The following is a 19,389-nucleotide window of genomic DNA, read 5'->3' on the forward strand; positions in this document are numbered from 1 at the left end:
CGGTGCTGTGGGCTCTGGGTCAGAGCAGAGGTCACATGTCACGGTGCTGTGGGCTCTGGGTCAGAGCAGAGGTCACATGTCACGGTGCTGTGGGCTCTGGGTGAGAGCAGAGGTCACATGTCACGGTGCTGTGGGCTCTGGGTCAGAGCAGAGATCACATGTTACGGTGCTGTGGGCTCTGGGTTAGAGCAGAGGTCACATGTCACGGTGCTGTGGGCTCTGGGTCAGAGCAGAGGTCACATGTCACGGTGCTGTGGGCTCTGGGTCAGAGCAGAGGTCACATGTCACGGTGCTGTGGGCTCTGGGTTAGAGCAGAGATCACATGTTACGGTGCTGTGGGCTCTGGGTTAGAGCAGAGGTCACATGTCACGGTGCTGTGGGCTCTGGGTCAGAGCAGAGGTCACATGTCACGGTGCTGTGGGCTCTGGGTTAGAGCATAGGTCACATGTCACGGTGCTGTGGGCTCTGGGTCAGAGCAGAGGTCCCATGTCACGGTGCTGTGGGCTCTGGGTCAGAGCAGAGGTCACATGTCACGGTGCTGTGGGCTCTGGGTCAGAGCAGAGGTCACATGTCACGGTGCTGTGGGCTCTGGGTCAGAGCAGAGGTCACATGTCACGGTGCTGTGGGCTCTGGGTCAGAGCAGAGGTCACATGTCACGGTGCTGTGGGCTCTGGGTCAGAGCAGAGGTCACATGTCACGGTGCTGTGGGCTCTGGGTCAGAGCAGAGGTCACATGTCACGGTGCTGTGGGCTCTGGGTCAGAGCAGAGGTCACATGTCACGGTGCTGTGGGCTCTGGGTCAGAGCAGAGGTCACATGTCACGGTGCTGTGGGCTCTGGGTCAGAGCAGAGGTCACATGTCACGGTGCTGTGGGCTCTGGGTCAGAGCAGAGGTCACATGTCACGGTGCTGTGGGCTCTGGGTCAGAGCAGAGGTCACATGTCACGGTGCTGTGGGATCTGGGTCAAAGCAGAGGTCACATGTCACGGTGCTGTGGGCTCTGGGTTAGAGCAGAGGTCACATGTCACGGTGCTGTGGGCTCTGGGTTAGAGCAGAGGTCACATGTCACGGTGCTGTGGGCTCTGGGTCAGAGCAGAGGTCACATGTCACGGTGCCGTGGGCTCTGGGTCAGAGCAGAGGTCACATGTCACGGTGCCGTGGGCTCTGGGTCAGAGCAGAGGTCACATGTCACGGTGCCGTGGGCTCTGGGTCAGAGCAGAGGTCACATGTCACGGTGCTGTGGGCTCTGGGTTAGAGCAGAGGTCACATGTCACGGTGCTGTGGGCTCTGTGTTAGAGCAGAGGTCACATGTCACGGTGCTGTGGGCTCTGGGTGAGAGCAGAGGTCACATGTCACGGTGCTGTGGGCTCTGTGTTAGAGCAGAGGTCACATGTCACGGTGCTGTGGGCTCTGGGTCAGAGCAGAGGTCACATGTCACGGTGCTGTGGGCTCTGGGTGAGAGCAGAGGTCACATGTCACGGTGCTGTGGGCTCTGGGTTAGAGCATAGGTCACATGTCACGGTGCTGTGGGCTCTGGGTGAGAGCAGAGGTCACATGTCACGGTGCTGTGGGCTCTGCATGTGGGAACATTAAAGACGGTTTCATCTCTCTAATTCTAAAAATACTGAATGTTGTTCTTGAGTCAACTCTTTTTTATAACAATCTTTATTGTAATTTCCCTTTTCCAGGAGTCTCAACAGAATCTGATATGAATGATTAATGCCATAAATGACTGTGTATACAGTTTGTTATTATTCCAGTGTGATAACTAACAGAAGCTAATCCATGTATCTCTTATTCTAAGAATATACTTAACCCACTAAAAGGATTTACGTCGTAAAAACCATAACTCATCTCTCTCATATTAATGTGGTCGGGTTTTTTTTCTAATTTGCGAAACGCCGCTGTATCAAATGTCCCACTTGGATTGCCGTACGCCACACTGCTGTAAACCGGTAGAAGAATAAATCCGGAACTACGTCACCAGCTCAACACGTGAGCGGTCTTTCTCTCAGTTAGCCGTTAGCTTAGCAGCGCTCTGTTTATTTGTCTTTAATCCCGAGTAAAGAACACGATGGCTGTCGCCGCTGTAACATCAGGAGGGAGGAAGAGGCTCATGAGGGAGGAGGACATGACGAAAGTAGAGTTTGAGACCAGCGAGGAGGTGGATGTGACGCCGACCTTCGACACGATGGGGCTGCGGGAGGACCTCCTGAGGGGGGTCTACGCCTACGGTAACACCGGGGATCAGGGGCCTACTGTTAGCTTAGCATGTGTTCCTCCGCTTTTCATACAGTAAACACGATGGTTTGGGTTCGCTTAACTACACTGCAGATGAGTTGTGTTCATTGTAAAGTGATTTAGGGGGTGTAGTTATTCATTATTATTATTATTATTATTAAAGGGTTCCCGCTGTTAGCATCAGCCGTTAGCATTAGCTTTTAGCATCAGCTCTGTAAACACAGCGGTTAAAATGTAGTTAATAGAGGTAATAATATGCAGGTTATCTACACAAATTAACTGGATATACAATGATAAAGTAGCAGAAAAGCATTTCAAACCGTAAAGTTATCGTCAGAATATTAACTATTGATAACAGAGGTGTAAAGTAACCGAGTCCAGGTTAGAGGTACTTGTTACTCACTGAGTATTTCTATTGACTCAGTTACTCGAGTACTCCATCTCTGCTACAGGGTATTATGTTATAAACTACAGGGTATTATAAACTACAGGGTATTATAAACTACAGGGTACTATATTATAAACTACAGGGTATTATAAACTACAGGGTATTATGTTATAAACTACAGGGTATTATAAACTACAGGGTATTATGTTATAAACTACAGGGTATTATGTTATAAACTACAGGGTATTATGTTATAAACTACAGGGTATTATAAACTACAGGGTATTATAAACTACAGGGTATTATATTATAAACTACAGGGTATTATAAACTACAGGGTATTATATTATAAACTACAGCGTATTATAAACTACAGGGTATTATGTTATAAACTACAGGGTATTATAAACTACAGGGTATTATATTATAAACTACAGCGTATTATAAACTACAGGGTATTATGTTATAAACTACAGGGTATTATGTTATAAACTACAGGGTATTATATTATAAACTACAGCGTATTATAAACTACAGGGTATTATGTTATAAACTACAGGGTATTATGTTATAAACTACAGGGTATTATATTTAAAGGTGGAGGGCTGTGTGATTATGGCAAAAATCATAATCACGATTATTTGGCTCAATAATTGATATCACGATTATTTTGACGATTATTCATTGACCATTTATTGAACTTTAAAACAAATAATGTTTTACCAATAAACAAGATCAACAAATATGTTGGAGCGCACTTCCAAAACCATACTAAACATGTATTAATACGTTAAATAAAAATAAATTAGACCAAAATAAATGAAATCAAATATGTTGCAGTGCACGGTCACAACCTACTGACACTCCTTAACATAGAGCCAACATGTTGGTTCAACATATTCCACATATTCAACATATTCAACATATTCAACATATTCCACATATTCAACATATTCAACATATTCAACATATTCCACTCAGTTAAACGTTGAAGGCTGGCCCACCGTCATGGTCCAGAAGTAACAGGACATAAATGTTGAACTACAATTTAAGACCAAATCAAAATGTTTTGGCCACCATGGTCACACCATGCTGGTAGGGCTGCTCATGTCATGCTCATGTCATCCACCCGCACCAATCACCGGACCTGGGGGGACAGAGCCTTCTCCGTCGCTGCCCCCTCCCTCTGGAACTCACTCCCACAACCCATCAGAGACTGCACCGACCTCACCACCTTCAAAACACTCACACAGACTCACCTCTTCAATCTGGCTTTTCATGTGTGATTGTTTTTGTATTATTTGACTTTAACTTTAACTCTATATTTATTTGTTGTTCCTTTCTTCTCTTTTCTTTTCTCTTCTCTATTATCTGTAAAGCGTCTTTGAGCACCTGTAAAAGCGCCAACAAATTAAATCTATTATTATTATTATTATTATTATTATTATTATTATCTCTTAAAGATGTTTCGCAAGAAGCACCAGCCTGTGGAGATGAGCGCAGGCAGGGGAACATATTGCCCCCTGTACTGAAGACCCTCTCTGAAGAGGAGCTTGTGGCAGTGCTGCCTCACATGACACAGGACACAAAGACTCTGAACCCTTTCTTTGACATTATATAAAAAGTGTTGCTACAAAAGTATAAATGAGGCTCACTAATAAGACGACTCAGATCTGAAGCTACTCAGGAATCTGCTGCAAAGAGCAATAAAAAACAACATTAAACAAATCAAACCCTTTTTTTGTTGCATTTTATTAGAGTATAAAAAGAAATGCCTTTAAAATAGGATGCAAGCAGCACTAGTTTCTAAACCTGAATGATCATAGACTATAATCAATTTAAACAGAACAGATCTGAATGTTTGCATTCTTATACCATGTTGTTCAATAATTATAATGAATGAGTTCAAACTAAAACGTGCAGCTGATTAATAACGGTATCTAACTTGAGATGACACGATGAGATGCTCTGGAAGCAGCCTTGCTCTTGTTGTTGGGCCTGGTGGAAATGGACTGCTGTGCATTTAGCTGTCCTCTCAGGCCCCTCCCCTTTTGGGAGCGGAGGGCAGAATCAGGAGGGAATGCCGTCTCGTAGCGTTTGTGCACTGTTTTGAAATGCAGCTCCTAAATGACCCTTCTTCGATGAAGCCACGCTCGCACTGCAGACGAGAGACAGATGGACTTTGAATTGGAATAGATAGAAAATAATCATCCTCCCACTCGGAGTGAACATTATATGTTTTGGGCTTTTTTACTTCTGCCATCATTGCGGTCTTGTGTGTGTGCGGACTGGCACTCCTGTTGCCACGGACAACGTCAGCGAGCTACTGCCCACTGCTCAACAGCCACGCCCCGACACATGGGGTCACGCCGGCCAATCACAGAGCTTTGATGCGTTCAAGTGCATTATTCTGGCACAGGAAGATTATGTTCCAGGACATTAACGATAAAACTGAATATTGTTGTTCTATTTTTAGACACATCTCGCGATCGACTGGGAATCTCCCCCCGACCCTTCTTTTTAACGAGTTGCTGCTCTTGTTCTGACATCTTCGCTCGCGCTGAACACTCACAACACATGTCACTCCCACGTGGCCGAGTGGGCTTTTAGGGAGGGGCGAAAGCGCACCCAGCAAAATAATCGATTTTGTCAATTATGCCGTTTTCATAATCGTCGCAAGCCATAATCGTAATCGAGATTAAAATACGATTAATTGCACAGCCCTAGTGCAGACGTGTGCACAGAGCAGTCTCAACTGATGATATTGATCTGTCACAGTCACAAACATTGCATCCTTAAAGGTCTCATGGCCATTTCCACTGATCATAGTTCCATTGTTGAGGTCTACTAGAATAGATTTATATTGTTCAATGTTCCAATCTCACATCGGTTTCTCAGACAGCATCTCTGTAAACTACGTGTATTCACTGAATTTCACTCTCTGCCTTTAACGGCTCGTTGTAGCTCCAGTAGCTCCAGCCCCCACCCTCCCTGTGAGCACAGTGTACTCTGATTGGTCGGGACGTTGTGAATCGCGCTGAGCTCCGTGGAGGTGTGGTTCCCTTGTTTAGCGATACACAGCGAAACTCACCCTGAGCACACACAAAGTCACAGCCGGAGTAAAAACAATAAGTGTGGCTTGATATTGAGTAAGAAAAAGGTTTAAAGGTTGATAGACGCTGTGAGAATGGGTCTGTAGAGAGAATGGGTCTGCGGAGAGAATGGGTCTGCGGAGAGAATGGGTCTGCGGAGAGAATGGGTCTGCGGAGAGAATGGGTCTGCAGAGAGAATGGGTCTGCGGAGAGAATGGGTCTGCAGAGAGAATGGGTCTGCAGAGAGGATGGGTCTGCAGAGAGAATGGGTCTGTAGAGAGAACGGGTCTGCGGAGAGAATGGGTCTGTAGAGAGAACGGGTCTGCGGAGAGAATGGGTCTGTAGAGAGAATGGGTCTGTAGAGAGAATGGGTCTGCGGAGAGAATGGGTCTGTGGAGAGAACGGGTCTGCGGAGAGAATGGGTCTGTAGAGAGAATGGGTCTGTAGAGAGAATGGGTCTGCAGAGAGAATGGGTCTGCAGAGAGAATGGGTCTGCAGAGAGAATGGGTCTGCAGAGAGAAGGGGTCTGTAGAGAGAACGGGTCTGTAGAGAGAACTTCAGAGAGATCCCAACTGTCTGTTATCAGCCTGCAGCCAGGGAGGAGAGGTCAGCAGAGCTGCCTGCACTGAGTGTGTGTGTGAGGAAGTCCGTGGATTGGTCAATTTGGACCAATCAGCGGGGGCTTAACGTAACGGCTCCACGGATTGTTCCATTTGGTTCCGGGTAATGCATGACATCATGCGGTACCCGGAAGAATCAATGGACAGTGACGTTTCTCCAGCGAGGCGTTTTGGGGAGGTCTTCTCTGTGTTAGAGTTTTACTCCTACAGGGTGTACTCTGAGGGTTTTGACTCTGCAGACCGGTTACATGCAGAGAAACCTTCATAACACACAAGGGGACGGGTCAGAACCAGAAAAGCATGACATGGGACCTTTAAAATAAAAATGTAATAAAGTAAACGTTGTAAACATGAATATTCGGGGTAGAAGAGACGTATTCAGAAGAGTCTCTTCCCACGATAACATAACCTGTGCTTGATATGATTGACCTGTTACAGACAACACGCTGTTGTTGTTGTTGTTATTGATACCAGCTGCTTTACACACATATTCTGTTTCAGGTTTTGAGAAACCGTCAGCGATCCAACAGAGAGCGATCAAACAGATCATCAAGGGGAGAGACGTCATTGCACAGTGAGACACACACTTTGTATTGAATGTAAACACGTTTTGGTTTATAAGCCCAGTGTTTGTGCCCCCCCCTGCTCTGTTTGTTCTGTGATAACAGCTGCTCTGTGCTGCCTTCAGGTCCCAGTCAGGAACGGGAAAGACTGCCACCTTCTGTGTGTCGGTGCTGCAGTGTCTGGACATCCAGGTGAGCTAGCAGCCGCGGTGCGTTCACTGTCCGTCCGTCTCTCCTAAACTGTTCTAACTCCAGTTCCTGTGTGCAGGTGAGGGAGACGCAGGCTCTGATCCTGGCTCCCACCCGAGAGCTGGCTGGGCAGATCCAGAAGGTAGCTCCGCCCCCATCCCCAGCCAGTCCCCTGCTGTCGCCCAGAGCTGGTCTCTGATTGGCTGTTCTATGTTGTGTTCAGGTGCTGCTGGCTCTGGGAGACTACATGAATGTGCAGTGCCACGCCTGCATCGGGGGAACCAACGTGGGCGAAGACATCCGCAAGCTGGACTACGGACAGCACGTGGTGTCGGGGACGCCAGGGCGCGTGTTCGGTGAGACCCCCGCTCGTTAAGCTCACACAGGAAGTAACATCAGACAGGAAGTAACGTCCCACTGTTAACCTAAGACAGGAAGTAACACACCGTTCATTAAGCTCAAACGGGAAGAAACGCCCCGCTCGTTAACCTCAGACCGGAAGTAACGCCCCCTGTTAACCTCAGACAGGCAGTAACGCCCCCCTCGTTAACCTCAGACCGGAAGTAACGCCCCCCGTTAACCTCAGACCGGAAGTAACGCCCCCCGTTAACCTCAGACCGGAAGTAACGCCCCCCTCGTTAACCTCAGACCGGAAGTAACGCCCCCCGTTAACCTCAGACCGGAAGTAACGCCCCCCTCGTTAACCTCAGACCGGAAGTAACGCCCCCCGTTAACCTCAGACCGGAAGTAACGCCCCCCGTTAACCTCAGACCGGAAGTAACGCCCCCTGTTAACCTCAGACCGGAAGTAACGCCCCCCTCGTTAACCTCAGACCGGAAATAACACCTCGTTGACCTCAGACCGGAAGTAACGCCCCCCTCGTTAACCTCAGACAGGCAGTAACGCCCCCCTCGTTAACCTCAGACAGGCAGTAACGCCCCCCGTTAACCTCAGACAGGAAGTAACGCCCCCCTCGTTAACCTCAGACCGGAAGTAACACCTCGTTAACCTCAGACCGGAAGTAACACCTCGTTAACCTCAGACAGGCAGTAACGCCCCCCTCGTTAACCTCAGACAGGCAGTAACGCCCCCCCCCCGTTAACCTCAGACAGGAAGTAACGCCCCCCTCGTTAACCTCAGACAGGAAGTAACGCCCCCCTCGTTAACCTCAGACCGGAAGTAACACCTTGTTAACCTCAGACAGGCAGTAACGCCCCCCGTTAACCTCAGACAGGCAGTAACGCCCCCTCGTTAACCTCAGACAGGAAGTAACGCCCCCCTCGTTAACCTCAGACCGGAAGTAACACCTTGTTAACCTCAGACAGACAGTAACGCCCCCCTCGTTAACCTCAGACAGGAAGTAACGCCCCCCCGTTAACCTCAGACAGGAAGTAACGCCCCCCTCGTTAACCTCAGACCGGAAGTAACACCCCGTTAACCTCAGACAGGCAGTAACGCCCCCCCCGTTAACCTCAGACAGGCAGTAACGCCCCCCTCGTTAACATCAGACAGGCAGTAACGCCCCCCCTCTTTAACCTCAGACAGGAAGTAACGCTTCTCTCCCCAGACATGATCCGGCGCCGCAGCCTGAGGACTAGAGCCATCAAGATGCTGGTTCTGGACGAGGCGGACGAGATGCTGAACAAAGGTGAGACTCAGACCTGGAACCCGTTAGATGATATATAGATAAGTACTTTATTATCTCTAACGCGCGTTAGAGACAGGAAGTTGGTCTCTAACGCTTCCTGGTCTTCCCGGTCTCTAACGCTCACTTCCTGTCCAGGCTTCAAGGAGCAGATCTACGATGTGTACCGCTACCTGCCCCCCGCCACCCAGGTGTGTCTGATCAGCGCTACGCTGCCCCACGAGATCCTGGAGATGACCAACAAGTTCATGACCGACCCCATCCGCATCCTGGTGAAGCGGTGAGCCCCCCCCCCCTGTCTGCTGATGTTCCACATGGAGCTGCTGTGATCTCAGACCTGATCTGATGGTTGGTGTTCTCTCCCCCAGTGATGAGCTGACTCTGGAGGGCATCAAGCAGTTCTTCGTGGCCGTGGAGAGAGAGGAGTGGAAGTTTGACACGCTGTGCGACCTGTACGACACTCTGACCATCACTCAGGCTGTCATCTTCTGCAACACCAAGAGAAAGGTAGACCCGTTACCATGACGATCAGTGTGAGGGAAACGTCCGGATCAATAGAGACACGGAGAGAGACACTCAGAGACACACAGGGAGAGAGAGACGCAGGGAGACACAGAGAGAGACTCAGAGACACACAGGGAGAGAGAGACGCAGGGAGACACAGAGACACACAGAGAGAGACTCAGAGACACACAGACTCAGAGAGACACACAGAGAGAGACACTCAGAGACACACAGGGAGAGAGAGACGCAGGGAGACACAGAGACACACAGAGAGAGACTCAGACACTCAGAGACACACAGGGAGAGAGAGAGACGCAGGGACACACAGAGACACAGACACACAGAGAGAGACTCAGAGACACACAGGGAGAGAGAGACGCAGGGACACACAGAGACACACAGACACAGAGAGACACACAGAGAGACACACAGGGAGAGAGAGACACAGACTCAGAGACACACAGAGAGACACAGGGACACACATAGAGAGACACGGAGAGAGAGACTCAGAGACACAGAGAGAGAGAAACAGGGAGACACAGAGACACACAGAGAGACACAGAGAGGGAGACACAGGGAGACTCAGAGACACAGACACACAGAGAGAGAGACACAGAGACACACAGAGAGAGACTCAGAGACACAAAGAGGGAGAGACAGGGAGACTCAGAGACACACAGAGGGAGAGACAGGGAGACTCACAGACACACAGAGGGAGAGACAGGGAGACTCAGAGACACAGAGAGGGAGAGACAGGGAGACTCAGAGACACAGAGGGAGAGACAGGGAGACTCAGAGACACACAGAGAGACTCAGAGACTCAGACTCACAGAGAGACTCTGGGAGACTCAGAGAGACACAGAGAGAGAGACACAGGGAGACTCAGAGAGAGAGAGAGACACAGGAAGACTCAGAGAGAGAGAGACACAGGAAGACTCAGACTCACACAGAGAGACTCAGAGAGACACAGGGAGACTCGGAGAGACACACAGAGAGAGAGACACAGAGACTCAGAGACACACACAGAGAGACTCAGAGACACACACAGAGAGACTCAGAGACACACACAGAGACTCAGGGAGACACAGGGAGACTCGGAGACACACAGAGAGAGAGACTCAGAGACACAGGGAGACACAGACACTCTGATGGAAACACGGAGAAGAGATGCTCTGAGTTTCTGAAGATCTCATGGATTCAGCTCTGAGAGAGAGATCACGCTGCAGAGCAAGATACATCACTATAACCTCATCAGCTGACGCCTGTGTGTATACCGCAAGGCCTTCTGGGAGTCTGAGTCCTGTGTACTGCAAGGCCTACTGGGAGTCTGAGTCCTGTGTGTACTGCAAGGCCTTCTGGGAGTCTGAGTCCTGTGTGTACTGCAAGGCATTCTGAGAGTCTGAGTCCTATGTACTGCAAGGCCTTCTGGGAGTCTGAGTCCTGTGTGTACTGCAAGGCCTTCTGGGAGTCTGAGTCCTGTGTGTACTGCAAGGCCTTCTGGGAGTCTGAGTCCTGTGTGTACTGCAAGGCCTTCTGGGAGTCTGAGTCCTGTGTGTACTGCAAGGCATTCTGGGAGTCTGAGTCCTGTGTGTTTGCAGGTTGATTGGCTGACGGAGAAGATGAGGGAGGCGAACTTCACCGTGTCCTCGATGCATGGAGACATGCCTCAGAAAGAAAGAGAGTCCATCATGAAGGAGTTCAGATCAGGAGCCAGGTACACACACACACACACACACACACACACACACACACACACACACACACACACACACACACACACACACATACACACACATTAACTTTCTTTCCCCCCCCCCCCCCCCCAGTCGGGTCCTGATCTCCACAGACGTCTGGGCTCGAGGTCTGGACGTTCCTCAGGTTTCTCTCATCATCAACTACGACCTGCCCAACAACAGAGAGCTCTACATCCACAGGTAACATATGCCTCCACACCAAGTAGATCCGCAGGTCACATATCCCTCCACACCAAGAAGATCCACAGGTCACATATCCCTCCACACTAAGTAGACCCACTGGTCACATATCCCTCCACACCAAGTAGATCAACATGTCATATATCCCTCCATACCAAGTAGATCCACAGGTCACATATCCCTCCACACCAAGTAGACCCACAGGTCACATATCCCTCCACACTAAGTAGATCCACAGGTCACATATCCCTCCACACCAAGTAGACCCACAGGTCACATATCCCTCCACACTAAGTAGATCCACAGGTCACATATCCCTCCACACCAAGTAGACCCACAGGTCACATATCCCTCCACACCAAGTAGATCCACAGGTCACATATCCCTCCACACCAAGTAGACCCACAGGTCACATATCCCTCCACACTAAGTAGATCCACAGGTCACATATCCCTCCACACCAAGTAGACCCACAGGTCACATATCCCTCCACACCAAGTAGATCCACAGGTCACATATCCCTCCACACCAAGTAGATCCACAGGTCATATATCCCTCCACACTAAGTAGATCTACAGGTCACATATCCCTCCACACCAAGTAGTTCCACAGGTCACATATCCCTCCACACCAAGTAGACCCACAGGTAACATATCCCTCCACACCAAGAAGATCCACAGGTCACATAGCCCTCCACACCAAGTAGACCCACAAGTCACATATCCCTCCACACCAAGTAGATCCACAGGTCACAGAAGTACTTTATTGATCCCAAATTGGGAACACATGGCATTGTACAAATGAAAAGACTTGAAATAAACAAGAAAGTAGAAAATATGTGTGATTGGCCCGTCTAACGCAACCTCTGACCTCCTCCAGGATCGGTCGTTCAGGTCGTTACGGGCGAAAAGGTGTCGCCATCAACTTCGTGAAGAACGACGACATCCGGATCCTGCGAGACATCGAGCAGTATTACAGCACGCAGATCGACGAGATGCCCATGAACGGTACGACCAATCACAGTGCCAGGCTTAGGTCACATGTCCCGCCTCGGCCAATCAGAGCCATGCTGTAGTATCTCCTCTGTGATAGTCCCTTTGTTAAGGTAAATCTTTAAGGGGAAACTGAGTGATTAATGACGTGTTTCCCCCTGCAGTGGCCGACCTGATCTAATTGGACGATGACGCCGAAGCCCCGCCCCCTGACTTCCTGTTATTTCCTGCCTGTTTTGTTTTTTAACTAGTTTTAGAGATCGTCTTTATTTGACCGCCGAGGTGAAGCAACTTGTTTTGTAAATAAAGTTTTGATTCCACGTCAGCTGTCGTCACCTGGTTTATTAAAGAGGTTCTTCTTCTGTGGTGGTTTGAAGAGGTTCTTCTGTGGTGTTCTACAGCGAGGGTTTCGGGGGGGGGGGGGGGGGGGCTAGTGATTTTATTCAAGTTTTCCGCACTCTCGCAGGAATATCTCCGCAATGGACTGAGCTTAGGTTTCACTTTCGATTGCATGATATAGCCCAGCGCCACACGTGTTGCCACTTGTTTGTAACATTTCCAGGCGACTTGTAATCTGTTCTAGAAAAACAATGTGTTTTTTAGATTTCAAGAAGCGTATAGAACAAACACTGGATGTATTTTATGAACATTTATCCATGCTGGAAGTAGATGTTAGGAGTGAGAGAGTATGATATATGCATCCAATGAAGCATTGCATGAAGTCTGTTGCTGATCAGAGGCTGTTGGGGCAGACCACCCAGGCCAGCCCGATGGTCACCAAGGTTCAGGCGAGCCTAACACGTGAACAAAGGGCTCAGACCTCAGAGAGTTAAACTCGGGCCTGCCACCATAGTTTAACTGTATTGTGTTTTGAAAATCCACAGCGGAGGTCCGTGTCGTACTACATGCGGTGTGTTTAGCATTTCTCTCGGTAGCCATCGCTCTGAGAGACCTCCTCCCTGTTTATGGATTCATTCTCTCTGGTTCTGCCGTCTTAATAAAGCAGATGAGGTTATAATTCCCTCTCAGTCTCACTGGTCTCCTCTCTGTCAGGAACACCGTCTGAGTCCATCAGGCCGGACACATCTTTAGTCCTCTGTCTCTGCTGGTCCAGGGTGATGCCGAGGGGTCCATCTCCTCCTGCTCTCAGGCGTCCATCTTTGTCCTTCATTTCTAAGAAGTGTTTGTTTGATTGAAATTGTGATTTTAATCTCAAAACCGCTGCAGTATTTTCAGGCAGAAATTTGGAGAAAGAAACCTTAAAACCGAACTAACTGGCTGCTAGGGTTAACTTTGATTTAAACATTTGTAGAATACTAAGAACTTTATTGAGTAGTGGAAACTGTATTAAGCGTTAAACTCATAACTTTATAACTTAGGGTTTAATGTTATTTAGTGGAAACGCTGACACAGCATTCCCACTCTGTTATGCTGCCGGGTTATTTTGGCCCTCTCCTCCCGCATTGAACATCGCAGAAACTCCATTCAAACATCAAAACGTTCAGCTCGGTCGGGAATCGATGGCTATTACTTTTCTCATTCATAACTTTCATAATTCCAGAGATACATCCCATAATACATCACATTTTTAATATTGAAGTCAATGGAGGACATCTTCAGACTTCAACTGCTAACTGTTCATTCATACTTTCACTCAGACACCTCATTCCAACTTTAAAATGTTACACATCTTTCTGACATTATTCACATTATTAACCCGAAAGTACACAAACATTACACTTCAGATACTCAACTTCCTTGACATGCTTCACGTTTTGAAATTTCACAGATATCTGTTACGGTTCTTCCACAAAACGTTCACATGTAAGAGGTTCATCTCTCATTCAGAACAGTGAAGCCTTTGATCTCTACAGAGCTCGTTAGCTCAACTATAAACACCTGTGTAATGGAACACGATGATGTCATCACTCCACCTGACATGCTCAGAGCAGCAGACTCCAGATAGAGGTCCTGTCTCTGGTCGACTATTTTCATTTCCTCGCTCCTCGCTCCTCGCTCTCCCCGGAAGTTGATTTGTCTGAGCCATCTTGAGGAGCGTCCCATGGCTCTTATTTCTGCCAGAGGAGCGATAATGGAGGAACCACCAGACCATCCTCCGATGAAATCCTCAGACACTCGCCCCGCCCCCTTACTGTCTATCGCTCACTGATTGGACGATGCAGTGCATGCACTGATCTCATGCTTCTTGTTCTTGACATGAGAGCAGTTTCCCAGCGGAGTGAAGAACATAAATGAACCTCACGAGAGTCACTCCTCAGTTTAAACTGTTTTGTTTCAATTCATGTTTCATTGAGTTCCAAACATGTGAAATATCTGAACAACAAAGTGAAATCATTTTATTCACTGGAAACATTTTTCATGATCGCTTTTTTCGTTTTACATTTTCATTTACTGTCATTTCATTCAGTCAGTCATGAAGTGCTATTAAAATGTTAATGTGCTACATATCCACACAAACAGACAAAGTGTTCAATCCAGTGAATGTTAATCTAACTGGGTTTTGAGAGATATCTCTTTTTCTTCTCTCAATTATTTTATTTCTATTGTGCCCTCTAATCAATATTAATCAAACTATTGTTCGTTTACAGAATGGCGTTTATCTTTTTTGAGAACGAGTTCTTATTTGATTTTATTTATTGGGGTCTTCAACAGATGATACACATGTGTGTGTCAGTAAATGTGTATTAACAGAGGCGGGGGTGTGTGTGTAAACAACGGGGACAGAGCTGCTGTCAGACGATCAGCTGTGCGGCGTCATCACAAACGGACGTCGCTTCACGTGACGCTCCGGAGGAAAGGACGTCCCATTGCTCTTAAAACTTGTTTCCTGCTTCTCGTGGTTTCCTCTCTCCTTGATTCCCTGGAGGGAGGGACTAGACGCAGGGAAACAACGCAAGTGAGGGAAGCAAGGATTTCATTTAACCGACCTGAGACGGTGCGAAAGGTTAATGGTCCTGCCCTCAACAGCTCTACGTCAATTATGGGGTGTCATGATCAAATGCCGTTTCCATGGAAACTCATCCCTCGCCATAAAAGACGATGTCGCTATAACTCCATTGGACACGGTCCGATCGCCCCCAAACTTCGCTTGTATATCACCGGTCCATGCCTCAACAGCTCTACGTCAAATCTGACATCTCACCATAGGCTGTTTCCATGGGAACACATCCCTTATGGAAGCAAACAAGACACAGACGTATTTGAATTGTATTAGACACTGTGGTGCCACGTGATAGGACATCATTCATCGTGTGTTTGTGTGTGTTGCAACCCGGACCCGTTAGTGAGGGCACCGGGGTTGTTGTTCATTCATGCTAGCTTTACATACAGCAACAAGCTAATGTCTTACCTGTCTGAATGTTTCGTGTTAATAAAGTGTGGAGTTCCATACTGAACACACCGCCTCCGACTCCCGTTCATCGGCTCTACACTGGTGACCCCGACGTGATCGAGAAAGTTTGCGAAGACTCAATGAACATGGCTGATCGCAATGTTTTTGTAAAGCTGCCGGAGTTTTGGGAGCATGACGCTGCGGCGTGGTTCGCACACGTGGAGGCACACTTCGCCTGCCGACAAGTCCGTGATGGGGATTTGAAATACTAGCATGTGGTAGCAGCGCTGGGAAGCTCCACGTCATCCAGGTTGGTGGGATTTATCGCTGACCCCCCACACCATGGCAAGTATGAGATGATTAAGGCCCTTCTCCTTAAGACATTCAGCTTATCTGCTAAGGAGAGGGCCCGCCAGATTCTTAACATTCAACGCCTAGGGGATAGCAAGCCATCTCAGCTCATGGAGAAGATGCTCGGAGGGGAGGATCCCCGGATTTTGTTCATGGAGACATTCCTACGCCACTTGCCTTCCCGTGTCCAGACGGCGCTAGCCAACACGTCCATTACAGAGCCCCGTGCATTGGCTGAAGAGGCCGACCGTTTTTTCCTGGCTACCCAGCAGCCCGGTGCAGAGACGCTAGCTGTGACACTCAGCACCCCCGCAACAGTCAAGAAGGCTTGGGGGTCGCTGGACACGTCAGCAGCAAGCCGGCGTGGAGACACAGGAGAGTGTTTTTACCACGCGTGGTTCAGGACAAGCGCGAAGAAGTGTGTCGCTCCCTGCAGCGCTCGGTAATGGCCCTGAGCGTTGGCGGGACGAGCAGGCTTCTCTTCGTCAGCGAAAGAGTCTCGGGAAGCTTGTTTTTGTGTGACACGGGAGCTCGTGGGGGACATGGACAGCTTTCATTGCAAGTGAAGGCACCGGGGTTGTTGTTCATTCATGCTAGCTTTACATACAGCAACATGCTAATGTCTTACCTGTCTGAATGTTTCGTGTTAATAAAGTGTGGAGTTCCATACTGAACACACCGCCTCCGACTCCCGTTCATCAGCTCTACAACACCGAATGTATAGCATTGAAAATAAATACTTTGAAAACATGTATCTGAATTTTTTTGCTCCGAATTTACCAATGTGAAATAAAAATTCAAGTGAAAAAAAATGTCAGTAAGAATAACGGACAAAAGGAATGCAAATACAATTTATTGAGATGTGAACTAAAAATTTGTATTTAGGGTTTAATAATACAAACAAAAGGAGAGGCACCGTAAAATAAAGGTTGGTCTTTCAATAAATTGTGTTGATTTAGTCTTTTGAATTGTTTGTCTGAAGTCAAGTAGCTAGAACTGTTGCTTGTAGTTTGAATGATACAGTCTGGTTATAATGTGTGGAGGAGGCGTCACAGGTAAGAGCACCATGTGTTGTGTTCCATCCACAACAAATGCACAGATTGATGTGTGCGTACTGGATTTATTGATCTACTATTTCTTGAATCATTACTGTCAGTCCAAAACAAGATATTTTGTTTTAGTAACATGTTTTTAAAACATCTCTTTTCCACTAAACTATCTTGAATATTTTAGTTTTTACATCACCACATTTATCTAACAGCTGTAACATTGTAAAGGTGTCACTTTGGACTCTGGGTAATTATGACAGCATGTCCTATTATTTTTAGGGTTTGAACAAACCAGATCTTCCTCTATTAATGTAGAAAGTAATCAGTACATTAAACCATTATGAGAGTAATCATTATTTAGCTCATTGTTCAAAATGAGCTCCAACTACAACAGTTAAATCGACTCTTGCATCGGTAATGTCCGTACCGTTGAGAATTTGTATAGTGTAGCATGGTCTACTTGACTTATCTAACCAAAGTTAGATTACACATTCACATCTGACTGAAGATTGGCCCCATTTATTTGTGACGTTGCAAACTCTGCGGCACAAGTGATGTGAACTCACAAAGTGAGGCAAATGCATTTGATCAGCTTTGATCACAATAATCTGACAATAATCCCACTGTCTCTGAGGTGCAACGTAAAACAACACACAATTAAGTTCCTGTTAGACTACAAAACTATTCAGTGTGCAGGCCTTTGTGTTTCAGTATAAGTGTCTCTCATACCTCATTCACACCAACGGTGTTTCAGGGCCGGTTCGGAGCTGGAGCTTGAAAAGCACCGGGTTTTCCTGTTCACACCGCAGCGGAGCAGCCTCTAAGCTCCAGAATCCGGTTCATTTCCAGCACTAAAACATTATCCGGCCAGAGCAAAAGCACCACATACGTCACGCTTACGTCGAGGCGGGGGCAGGGGCGGGATCAACTCCTGAACAATAACAAGAAGCCCGCGTTTTATCCAGTTTGTACAACGATGGAGAAAGTTAACAAGCAGCAGTGGTCCACTGAAGAGAGCAGCTACCTACTGGGGATCTGGTCTTCTGAAGAGACCAGCTACCTGCTGGGGATCTGGTCTTCTGAAGAGACCAGCTACCTGCTGGGAATCTGGTCTTCTGGAGAGACCAGCTACCTGCTGGGAGTCTGGTCTTCTGAAGAGACCAGCTACCTGCTGGGAATCTGGTCTTCTGGAGAGACCAGCTACCTGCTGGGAATCTGGTCTTCTGGAGAGACCAGCTACCTGCTGGGAGTCTGGTCTTCTGAAGAGACCAGCTACCTGCTGGGAATCTGGTCTTCTGAAGAGACCAGCTACCTGCTGGGGATCTGGTCTTCTGAAGAGACCAGCTACCTGCTGGGAGTCTGGTCTTCTGAAGAGACCAGCTACCTGCTGGGGATCTGGTCTTCTGGAGAGACCAGCTACCTGCTGGGAATCTGGTCTTCTGGAGAGACCAGCTACCTGCTGGGAATCTGGTCTTCTGAAGAGACCAGCTACCTGCTGGGAGTCTGGTCTTCTGAAGAGACCAGATACCTGCTGGGAATCTGGTCTTCTGAAGAGACCAGCTACCTGCTGGGAATCTGGTCTTCTGAAGAGACCAGCTACCTGCTGGGGATCTGGTCTCCTGAAGAGACCAGCTACCTGCTGGGGATCTGGTCTTCTGAAGAGACCAGCTACCTGCTGGGGATCTGGTCTTCTGAAGAGACCAGCTACCTGCTGGGAATCTGGTCTTCTGAAGAGACCAGCTACCTGCTGGGAATCTGGTCTTCTGAAGAGACCAGCTACCTGCTGGGGATCTGGTCTCCTGAAGAGACCAGCTACCTGCTGGGGATCTGGTCTTCTGAAGAGACCAGCTACCTGCTGGGGATCTGGTCTTCTGAAGAGACCAGCTACCTGCTGGGGATCTGGTCTTCCGAAGAGACCAGCTACCTGCTGGGGATCTGGTCTCCTGAAGAGGTGCAGAGGAAGCTGGAGCACAATCGGCCATTGTTGTTGTTGTGGGTGTCAGCTGTGAGGGGTTCCGCGCGGTTTGGCTTTATGAAGCACGCAAACGGTTACGTCATGACGCAAACGATGACGCAATGACGCAGCACCAGTCGGACTCTGGGCGATGTGAAAAGAGCCAGAGCTAAACCGAAGAACCGGTTCTGAACCTGAAAAGCTCTAGCACGGAGCTTGAACCGGAGTTGGTGTGAATGAGGTATAGGGGGGGGGGGGGGGGTTCAGCTCTATGAAACCTGGTGTACAGTGGGTATGATTCTGATTTCTTCAACTTTGTATCTTCCTGGTCGGTTGCACTTATTGTAAGTCGCTTTGGATAAAACTGCTAAATGTAATGTAATTGATCCTGAGACCAGTGCTCGTCCCTCAAGTGGCTGTGACACCCCCCCCCCCTCAAGTGGCTGTGAGACCCCCCTCCTCAAGTGGCTCGGGGGCTCCGATATCCATATATAAAAATATTGATTTAAATCCAATA

The 19,389-nt window shown here is 48.2% G+C and overlaps 1 protein-coding gene across 1 annotated transcript; it reads left to right on the top strand.

Moving 5' to 3' along the window:
* Nucleotides 1-1,935: 1,935 nt before the first annotated feature.
* eif4a3 (eukaryotic translation initiation factor 4A3) lies at nt 1,936-12,491 on the top strand. The gene is made up of 12 exons (XM_079687933.1): nt 1,936-2,232; nt 6,841-6,913; nt 7,028-7,094; nt 7,171-7,233; nt 7,315-7,447; nt 8,659-8,739; nt 8,875-9,016; nt 9,105-9,243; nt 10,839-10,954; nt 11,067-11,174; nt 12,054-12,181; nt 12,331-12,491. The coding sequence occupies exons 1-12, from the start codon at nt 2,073-2,075 to the stop codon at nt 12,345-12,347; spliced, it is 1,227 nt and encodes a 408-aa protein (XP_079544059.1). The 5' UTR covers nt 1,936-2,072; the 3' UTR covers nt 12,348-12,491.
* Nucleotides 12,492-19,389: the final 6,898 nt, after the last annotated feature.

The sequence above is a fragment of the Notothenia rossii genome (assembly GCF_949606895.1).
Source record: "Notothenia rossii genome assembly, chromosome: 1".
Lineage (NCBI taxonomy): Eukaryota > Metazoa > Chordata > Actinopteri > Perciformes > Nototheniidae > Notothenia > Notothenia rossii.

What these genes read in the sequence shown, in the direction of transcription:
- eif4a3 (XM_079687933.1), top strand. Translation starts at nt 2,073, where the DNA reads ATGGCTGTCGCCGCTGTAACATCAGGAGGGAGGAAGAGGCTCATGAGG. An exon ending in GAGGGGGGTCTACGCCTACG is followed by an intron (nt 2,233 to 6,840) that starts GTAACACCGGGG and finishes ATTCTGTTTCAG; the next exon opens with GTTTTGAGAAACCGTCAGCG. An exon ending in GGACGAGATGCTGAACAAAG is followed by an intron (nt 8,740 to 8,874) that starts GTGAGACTCAGA and finishes CTTCCTGTCCAG; the next exon opens with GCTTCAAGGAGCAGATCTAC.